The sequence below is a fragment of the Monopterus albus genome, unplaced genomic scaffold (assembly GCF_001952655.1).
Source record: "Monopterus albus unplaced genomic scaffold, M_albus_1.0 scaffold129.1, whole genome shotgun sequence".
Taxonomy (NCBI): Eukaryota; Metazoa; Chordata; class Actinopteri; order Synbranchiformes; family Synbranchidae; genus Monopterus; species Monopterus albus.
The window spans coordinates 1478654-1489199 of record NW_018128009.1 but is presented as its reverse complement, the minus strand read 5'-3'; the positions used below and the strand labels follow the sequence as shown (position 1 = coordinate 1489199).

At 41.6% G+C, this 10546-nt stretch overlaps 1 protein-coding gene across 12 annotated transcripts in view; it reads left to right on the top strand.

The window, feature by feature from the left end:
* The window catches only part of elavl4 (ELAV like neuron-specific RNA binding protein 4), an 81932-nt gene that overhangs the window by 39288 nt on the left and 32098 nt on the right, over positions 1-10546 (top strand). For all 12 annotated transcript variants that reach the window (XM_020613031.1, XM_020613030.1, XM_020613024.1 and 9 more), the window contains one exon: positions 2675-2921. In XM_020613031.1, coding sequence (XP_020468687.1) covers positions 2687-2921 — 235 coding nt within the window. In that variant the 5' untranslated portion in view covers positions 2675-2686. The remainder of the gene's footprint in view (positions 1-2674; positions 2922-10546) is intronic.

The window sequence follows — 10546 nt, the reverse complement described above, 5'->3', positions numbered from 1 at the left end:
CAGCTCACATCTTAAGAGCTTTTATATACAGTATCTCCCTGTCTGTTTGTTTTCTGCTGTAGGCTTGGGCCGTTGTTCTCTCTATACGTGTGTTAGTGTGCGTGTGCTCTTCCACTCACTGCAGATGCCACAGAGTGTGAATGCATGCAAGTGTGCACATGCATGGGTGTACGTATGTGTGTAAAATGAAAGGATGGAAGTATACAAGACTGACATTTTGTTGGCACTGCTCCTAAACACATAACAGTAGAAAAGAAAAACAAACAATAAGAAATATAGCTTCATTTCGCTAAAGTCAGAGAAAAGATGGATACCTCGGCCCATGTAGAGTCATCTAAAGGTTAAGATAATCCTACTTTTTAGAACATGGTTAAAGATCACAGGTTTTCCTATTTCAGTTGTTCTGAACCTAACTTTTCTGAGTCATCTTTTTGATGGAAACTGCAAACAGTTTTGATCCCACCTACAGTAAATTTACTTTACATACACGTTTAGTAGTGTAAATCTCGTCCAAACAGTCAGGTGTACTTACACATTGTGATGCATTATACTAATCTTCTACATGTTATAATACTATTTTGAATAAATAACACATTATGTTATTAAATATTATCACACATATTAGTATTAACATATTGGTAGTACTTATTTGGAAACGAAGTTAGTTGCTTGCCTGCTGTTTAATTTATAACGTCATGTGGAAAGAGATAAAAATGAAGCAATTAAAGCCAAGAAGTGCACACATTGTAAACATTAAAATGGTTTTGAAAATTACTTCTGGATAAACAGAGAAATTGTAACATTCTGCTTTGAGATATATTATTAGAGCACAGGCCCAGTCTTTTGATAATCCAGAAATAGAGTGAAATACAACTTGTTTCTGTTTTGCTAAAGCCAGCCCTACTTCCAAGTGCAGCCTGTCTGCATGTACTTTAGAAGAGTTAAAAATAGACAGAGGGCCAAACGGTTGAGCAGGAGAAGGGAAATGATCTGAGAGATGACTTTTCAAAATTTGATTAAATCAGACTGAAGAATATTTGCATCTTAATTTAGGTTTCAGCCTGTTATGCCATTACAGGGCTGGTGCAGCAACAGGATGGGAGTTGCTCCAATGGGAATGGACATGGACAGACCTTTTTATATAATTATCTTTTTCTGCAGAATCTGAATCACTCTCAGTATTAGCAGTAAGACGACATAATACAAACACTACCGGTCAAAGGTTTGGACACATTTTCCTGTTGAATTGAATGCTGAAGTGTCTCCAAGCTTTTGACTGATACACGGACCACAGGTTTCAATATTAGTGCAGGGAGACGCCGCAGGACATTCAAAGGGTAATAAACTTAATTAACATTTTGTCACTTCACAGTCTCCTGGTCTGGTCAAGCATGAGTCAAGGTTGAATGATGTATTGTGCCTTTCTACCAGTACCTACATCTTCCGTTTTCTAGTTTTATCTCTCCCCCATTTACTGATTAGATTTTATTTGAGCAGTTGTTCCATTTGTTAAGCACAGACTCCCCAAACACACACACACACACACACACATATATATGAAACAAAAGCTATTAAATTGGTCAAACAAATTTTTGTTATGCAAACGTATGAACAATTTCACCTCACACACTGCTTTTGTTGGAGAATAATGTTCCCTTTGAATAAACATTCATTTGAAAAATGTGTCAAAGTGTTCTGGCAGAAAAGCAAAGTACAACCTCCCTCCTCCTCTGACTTTTGACTCTCACCTTTTTCGCCATTTTCTCACACTTAGTCCAAGCTCGCAGTATCTTTTTGAACACTCATCTTGCGATGCTGTGCAACGCCAGATAGGAAAACACAGATTTCTCTCTGTCGCAGCAGCAGCATGAGCAGCAGTCATAGCTAGCTCAAGGGCTGCCTATATTGTTGCTACCCCCTCTCACAAATCTCAGCAGCTATCAGAGAACTACTGTATATAACCTCTCACTGTCTTCATGAATATTTAGATGTTTATCCTCTCTGTGTCTAGTGTTTATTGCATATCTCAGTGTTTAGAGTAAAGTGTGTGTTTACTGTATGTTTAGTTTGTGATTCCACATTAAGGTTTAGCAATGTTGTGATTAAATTTTGATGTTAGCAGACACTATGATATGAGAGGTCATTTGATTTTTCACTAATTTAGTAATTTGATGACACCACGAGACCCACAAACATAATTTTACCTTCACTGAACACTGTTATGCCTACACCGGCTATGAGTTTATCTAGAAAGTCACACCACCGAATTCCTGATACATCAAATAATGAAATATTTAATATAAAATAAAGCATTCCTGCCCATCAGTGACCTCATACAACCAAGATTTGATGGTTGACAAACATCTCTCATATATATATGTGTGTGTATAAAACTGCTTGTGCAAAATTTGTTTAAAAATATTTTTGAGGTATTTGGAAATAGGCTTTTAAAAGCACTTTTCATACAGACTGTTATGACTTAATGCAACAAATGTAATGCTTTTTAGAAAATTAATTTAGAAAAGTGCCACTTTGTCAGTCCTTGCTACATATTCATTGTTCTAGAACTTTAAATACCGTACAGAAGCCTTTGTTAATGAATGCTACCTCCCTCCTTTCTCCTCTCCTCCTCCTGTTTTCGCTGTCTTTGCTCTTCCTCTGCGCCCCGCTCCAGATCATCAGTAACATGGAGGCTCCAGTGACAAACGGCCCCAGCGGAGGAGGCACCACAGCCAACGGGCCGACCACCAACAGCCGCAGCTGCCCCTCACCCATGCAGACTGGTCCAACAAATGACGACAGCAAGACCAACCTTATTGTGAACTACCTGCCCCAGAATATGACCCAGGAGGAGTTTCGCAGCCTGTTTGGTAGCATCGGTGAGATCGAGTCCTGCAAGCTGGTTCGCGACAAGATCACAGGTACAGACCTGAGGCCGTCTTATTGAGTTATTGCTGCTTGTGTTTTGGAAAACATCAACTTTTGACAAACTAAGAATATAATCTATACAGAAACAATATAACCTGAGGTGTGTTTTAATCGAATGAGTTTCACAAACATCATAAACTCAAAGTCTGTAGGACTGCCAATGTATCCGGTAAATAAACATCACCTAAAGTGAAGTCAAAAGGCTTTCAATGACAATATGATGCATTCACAAGTAGAAATAGGGAGAAATCAGGATATAATGTGTGATGATTTGGTAGTCCCCAGAGGCAGTTCCAAGTACAAGGTGAGCTACTATTACTGAGCTTCGATAGAGCTGGCAGGGATATACAGTAGATGCTTGCTTTTTATTTCTTTGTAAAATAGTCTGATTCTGGGATATTAACACTGGATTTCCCCTTTATCACAGTCATTTACTTTTAGTGTCAAGCTTTGAAAGTATAATACAAATTCTCAATAAACCCTGGTGGGGGGGGGTGGCAGGAGCCAATCCCGGCTGGCAATCGGGTGAAGGCGGGGGACACCCTGGACAGGTCGCCAATCCATCGCAGGGCTAACACAGAGACGAACAACCACACACAAACTCCTATGGGCAATTTAGAGACACCAATCAACCTAAACTGCATGTCTTTGGACCGTGGGAGGAAGGACCTTATATAAGGTGGGAGGAAGCCGGAGTACCCGGAGAGAACCCACGCAAGCACAGGGAGAACATGCAAACTCCACACAGAAAGGTCCCACGTGGGGCCCGAACCCAGAACCTTCTCGCTGTGAGGTCACGGCGCTAATCACTGTGCCATCGTGCTGCCCTGTTTTCATATTTGAGTTTATAATTAAAGCAAAATGGTAAGAATAATAAAATAGTTAATAGACACAAAGGTGATGAAGAAGACGGCTTACGTGACTGTTTGGATACCACTGGAGGATCAAAGGTAGCTATAGATACAGTCTGGCCGTATGTTGTGCGTTGAATGTAGGCTCACATGTAAAGAATTAAATATGACATGAGCAGCTGACACGTGTGCCCGTCCTCAGTCACTCCAGCATCATTTCAAACAATTCAAGTGTTTGAGAGGAATCACTACATACATTGCTTTCTATAAGGAGAAATCCATCTCTGCCAACTGTCTGTGTTCAAGCGCTGCTACTCAGCAACGCAGCACAGTGCCACATGTTCTCCAGAGGTGTTTAAATTAAGCAGCACTTCGCAGTGCTAATCATGGCTATAATCTGGGCGTAGTGGTGGTGTGGGTGGTCATACAGCAGATGGATCAGGGGGGTTGGGATGGTGCAGCTCTGTGATAATGCTCCATAATGGCTTTCATTTTAGATCCTACTTACTGACACTCTTCTGCTGATAATCTCATTAAAGAACACCAGGCAGCCAGGCAGGCAGTTGAGATTGCCAAGCCGTTCTCGGTTTGCAGACAGGCACGCAAGGCAAGGAGAGTAAACATATGCAGATATAGATGTGAGCATAATCACTGTGTTAGATTTCCTGTAACAGATTAAGTACAACCAAAAGTCCGACAGGAGTGACAATTCTGCAGTGGTGGAAGAAGCACTCAGATCCCTTAATTAAGTAAAAGTACCACAGTGTAAGACTACTCTTACAAGTCAGTCCTGCATTCAAAATGTTAAAAAGAACAAAAGTATTAGCATCAAAACATACTTAAAGTACTAGAAGTCAAAGTATTCATCATGTAGAATAGCATATTTAAATTAATGTACATCTTTTTATTGGATTATAATTGCTGAAGTGTTATCGTGTACATCACATTTAATGTTGCAGTTGGTAAAGGGGAGATAGGTTTAACTAGTTTATATTCTTATGTATATATGTGAAGTACTGCTGGGTAGTACAGTACTCGAGTAAATATACTTGGATAGTTTCCACCACTGCAGTTCTGACTGTAAACCAGAGATGGCCACTGGCCCAGCCACTCCTGCCTTATTCTCGGTCTTTGAAGCATATTGCTGCAGCTCTCTGATTTCTCTTTAGGATCATCTTCCTCTTCCTCTGTAATGGGCCACAAAATGGAACCTGGGAGTCAGATACACCAGTATAATGGAGGATGGTGTGTACAGAAATAACACACTATCATATCACCATCACTGTGTTTCCTCTCTACGCGATTTTCCCCTTAAGTGTGATTTGCCAAGTGGCAAGCGAGCTAACAGCAGATATTTGGAAAGATTTTCAAAAGAAGAGAATTGCTCGAGCACTAAATGGGGATTGTGAGAGAGGTAGAAATGTTTGTTCACTCACTCCTAAAACCATTTAGGATACTTCTCTGCGCTGCACTACAAGGTTTCTCTCTGATGACTTAGCATCAATGCAAAAAGTTATAAATAAATCTTGCCCTCCTTCCATCTCTCTCTGTGGTGTGTGGCTGTTTTTCTTTCCCATGGGTGCGGTTTTCTCATGCAAACCTTTAGGCTAACAAATCACAGAGTCCCTCTTCCAGCAGGGAACGCCAAGAGGCTTCATACTCTCCAAGTCATTAACAGACTAAGCCTGGTTTGCGAGTGGGAGGGGTAGAGAGAAGAGAACATTTACTGAGGCTGTTAAAGAGTATTCACCTGCACTGTGTCCACTCTCATCTGTCAGAAATGTCTGCACAGTGATATAAGAAAGATCTACTTCTGCCATTTAGACATTCTAATCAGGATAAAGAGAGGAAAAGAGATCTTTGTTACATTGAAATTTCACAACAAAACTGCAGAATGTGTCTGGAGGATAGTTTGAGTGTTCTGTAGCTACATGTTATTCATATTGATAGGAAGAAGGCTCTGCTGCCTTCATATTCTGTTATGCAGTGTGATGTGTATGAAGACAGAACAACAGAAAGTTTGGGAATTTAAACAAATTCACTAAATGAACTAGGATAATAGTTTGAGTATTTTATCGTTACAAGATTGAAGTATTAATGGAATTCATTGATTCAAGCTGTTTTGTGGTACTACAAGTAAGAGTGGTTACGTTTCATGTTTTATGCTACTTCTTTATCAGCTTTATTATTTAAATGCACTCAGTTCTAAAATATTTGTTTGCTCACATCTTATGATGCATTTCCTATGGGTGTTTGCGTCTCGGCTAACCTGTGAGCATTTGCTGACAAGGTGCGAGTACATGAACCTCTCAGAGGTAGGAGAGACAGACAGGTCCTCAGCATCCTCTCAGCTTCCTGTGAACTTGCTCCTGTCAGCTCTAATGACACCAGCGTTTCATAAGGCTTGGGTGGGTGTGGACAGGCGTAGATAGTCCAGCTCCCTCTAACACCCTGGCTGACTTCAGCTGATAGAAAAGCCACCTCTGGGTGTCTTTCCTGTTCACCACACACCTGCCTACCTTCCTGCTTGCCTGCCTGTTCACACAGCTACCTCTGCCTGGTGCTCTCACAACACACCAGGGACATTGCAGGTTAATCTTTTATTTAGTTGATCTTACACACACCTAGCTGCAGCCCACACATATCTGCACATAAGCCCCAGGCCTCCACCTGCGGATCTCCTTGCTGCCTGATATCGTAAATGTTTTGTTGTTTAAGTGTGTATACTGTAGTAGCTATTACCTTTGTCCTCCTACACTGCACATACAAATTCTTACATCAAGGGTGTGGTAGTTTTGAGACCCCGTGCACGATTTATATGCGAAGTACTGATGGTTAGAGCCATCGGTGTGAGTTGGCACCGTAGATGGCCGCCTCGGTTATATGCCGGAAACGAATTCCTTGTGTGTAACATACTTGGCAAAATAAAGGTGATTGATTGTTATCCTTATAGTTGCACTTACAACACTCTCTGAAGTCAAATGTCCGTTTAAGATTGCCACACTAAAAGCTCACATCTTGTATCCCAAGATGTGAGCAAAAACATAATAACACTTGTGGAGAGCTTAGAAAAATTAATGTGGACCTGGAAGTACACTGAATCAACACTCTACACATGCTCATGCAAACTTTTAGGCTAACAAAGCACAGAGTCCCTCTTCCAGCAGGGAACGCCAAGAGGCTTCATACTCTCTAAGTCATTAACAGACTAAGCCTGGTTTGCGAGTGGGAGGGGTAGAGAGAAGAGAACATTTACTGAGGCTGTTAAAGAGTATTCACCTGCACTGTGTCCATTCTCATCTGTCAGAAATGTCTGCACAGTGATATAAGAAAGATCTACTTCTGCCATTTAGACATTCTAATCAGGATAAAGAGAGGAAGTGGAATTGTCTGATTCTTGTCAGTAAGTTATTTTTATGGTTCATTTTTCTGCATCAGCTGCTGGAGAAATGAATGCCTTTGTTTTCATAATGACATGGAGGAGGAGAAAATATGATGTTATTCTGCACCAAGAACTGATTGCACTGGGGAGGTGAGGGGGGGAGATTTTATATGTACTGTATATGGACATATAGGATTTCTCATGTTTTACCAATAATTACAGAAGCCAAAAGCTCAGTAGTGTTACTCTGTGGAGATAGATGTGGATGCATTTTACTTGCCTGTTGAGTAAACAGTAAACACCATGCTTACCAGCTGCTACATCTGCCCTGTCCTGTTTGCCTGTGTTAGTTTTCTCAGGTAGTCACAGCTTTTCCTGAGTGCCAGCTCTCAGCAGCAAACTCCACTCATCTATTAATGGTGGGATGCTCATTTTTTCAGTTTATGCACATGAAATAATTCTTGTGTCTACATCAAACCGTGTAAAGACATCATTCCTAAGCACACTCTCTGAAGCCTTCTGTGCACACTAGTCTAGTCACCTTCCATGTGTTGCTTTTATACTTGGAATCTAAGGAGCTGATACAAATCATTGTGACAATAGAGAAACAGATGCTGGCTATGAAAAATAGATGGACTGTGATGCCAGTGGTGGAAAAGTTAAAGCTGGAGTTCATCTGACAGCAGCTTCAGTTCCATGTGAAAACCTTCTTGAACCCAGTTCTTACATAAGAACAGGTTTGCTATGTTCATGTAGTTTAAGTGCAAAAAGCATCTCATCTTTGCTAGATTTGGCTTTCTCTTCTCTGCTCACACAACCACGTGGTTCAGGCAGCAAACTAGTTTCACTGTTGTTCCACTTCTGTTATAGAACATCAAGTATTACAAACATAAAATGCATCTAACCCTGATCTGCAAGAATAGGTAGGTGGAGCTTATCTCCTACACAAAGTCAGACTAACAGGAAGCAGAGGTGCTGGTCAATGCACCTGTGACATCGCGCATTGACTATTTTGAAAAAAATCCTTCAGTGGCTTCAAACTGTATAAAATGCTGCTGCGAGAGTCATTTTGTGTTCTACATCATATGAACATATTATATCACTTTTGAGACAACTGCACTAGCTACCAGTCGCTTATTGTATTCAGTTTAATCAGAATCAGAATCAGCTTTATTGGCCAGGTGTGTCGGACACACGAGGAATTTGACTCTGGTACATTGGCTCTCAATGCGTATGTACATATCCCCATGCCAGAGGGTCAAGTAAACAGTAAACCAGCATAAGGCTGTGTAATATAACAAAATAAGCAGTATTAAAAAGCAACAAACAGTCGTACAAGGTATAGTTACAGGTGTTGCACTGAGGGTTATTGTCCAGTCATACTGTCGTGGATCAAGCGTTCATCAGAGTGACAGCCCTTGTGCCTGGTTGTCTTGGTGCTCAGTGACCTGTAACGCTGTGCAGAGGGGAGGAGTTCAAACAGATTGTATCCGGGGTGTGAGGGGTCTGCAGTGATCCTCTCTGCCCTCCTTTTGATCCGTGAGGTGTACAGGTCCTCCATGGAGGGCAGGCTCACACCAGTGACCTTTTCTGCAGTCCTGACTGTCCACTGGAGTCTGTACTTGTCCTCCTGAAGTCCACTGTCATCTCCACTGCTTTGAGCATGTTCAGCTCCAGGTTGTTGCGGCTACACCACAGGACCAGCTGCTCAACTTCCCGTCTGTAGGCTGACTCATCACCATCTCGGATGAGACCAATGACCGTTGTATCATCAGCAAACTTTAAAAAGCTTTAAGCTGCTTCTTTTAACCTTTAAAGCACTATGACCTAAAACCCATATATTTGACTGACTTAATATCCTATTATACCACCGCACCTTGAAACCCACACTCTACATCTGCTGCTCTTCTTGTGGTGCCAGATGCTAGGTTAGCGATTATGGATAAAGCATTTGGCAGTGTTGCTTCCAACAAGCTTCCAAACTATCTAAGGACATTGAGCTAAGCTGAAACCTTTAAACTTGCTTTAAAGACATTTTTTAAAACTGCTTCTAATGTTTAATGCTGACGATGTCCAACAGCATTACTTGACTGGACAATTTTCCATTTTATTTTATTCTTTTTCATTTATCGTCATTGTGATATTTTATTGTTGTTCCTAACTTATACTGATATTTTATTATTAATAATTTGCACTTTTGTTTCTTTTTTCTTATTGTGTGGTTCTATATTATTGTTCACCATTTAAATCTCAGTTTACCCACGCCTCTATTATTGTTACTGATATATATAATGACAACACATGCAGGAGAAAATTGGATTCTTTTTGTACTATAGATTGCAAGCAGAACTGCTCATCACATCATTACTAGAGTGACTGTTTGTCTTATGATTCCAATTTACACCTTCCAAAACACCTAAACAAAACAAATCCTGTTGTTCTGTGTGGTGACAAACCATTACATACTTTTTAAATCCTTACTGAAATGAGGTAGGTCTGGTGCAGTGTATATCTCACATACATGTTGCTTTTATCTGAACCTGGAATGGGGCTGAAGGCTGAAAATAGCATGAACAAAGCTGACAGGGGAAGAGATGAGAAAAGGATTTGACATCTCCAAAGCCAGGTATTAAGAGAGCTGCCAGGATCAGATATGCAGACATAAGCAGGTAGACACACATTAAAGTTTTAGAGTCCCAGGTCCCAAGAATGTCCTGTCTCCCTCTCCATAGAACCCCCTTTCCATCTCCTCCTCCTCCTCCTCCTGCTGCTGCTTAGAACCCAGCACTGGGCATCCTGAGAGCTTGCTTTGCTGCACTGCTGCTCTTGTGACCCTTGCTTCGGATTGTCTCTGTCCCCTCTCATTCCTCTCTGAATGCCCTTTACAAGAAACACAGAGGTTGTGACTGTCCCCTGTGTCTGCCTCAGATCCAGAGGCTGCATGTGCCTCAGAGCTGGTTTCTTGCGCTCTGACCCTTCACTCTTGAATGCACTGTACCTGGGCAGGAGAGAGTCAGAGCATCCCTTTGTCTCTAGTGTGTGTGCTGTGGGGCTGAGAGTGGATGATTGGGGTCTTCTGAGCCTGTTCACTCAATGTGCTCTCAGAAGGAGTCCAAACGGGCATAGCAGGGTATACTCTACAAACCTGATGTAACAGGGTTATGAGACTTTCAGTCTGTCAACTTGCCTTGTATTTCTCAGCTGCACAGCCAGCCCACATACTGCAGGCTGCAGTTTGCTGGCCCCAAGGCTCAGGGAGCCACACAAGCGGGTGGTTTACGTGTGTTTGTCCCTGAGCTCTTACGTGGGCAGGTGTGTGTCTGTGTGTGTGTGTTGGTGGAAACAGGGCCTTGGGAACTGAGAGTGGGAGCCTCCTGACTGCAAC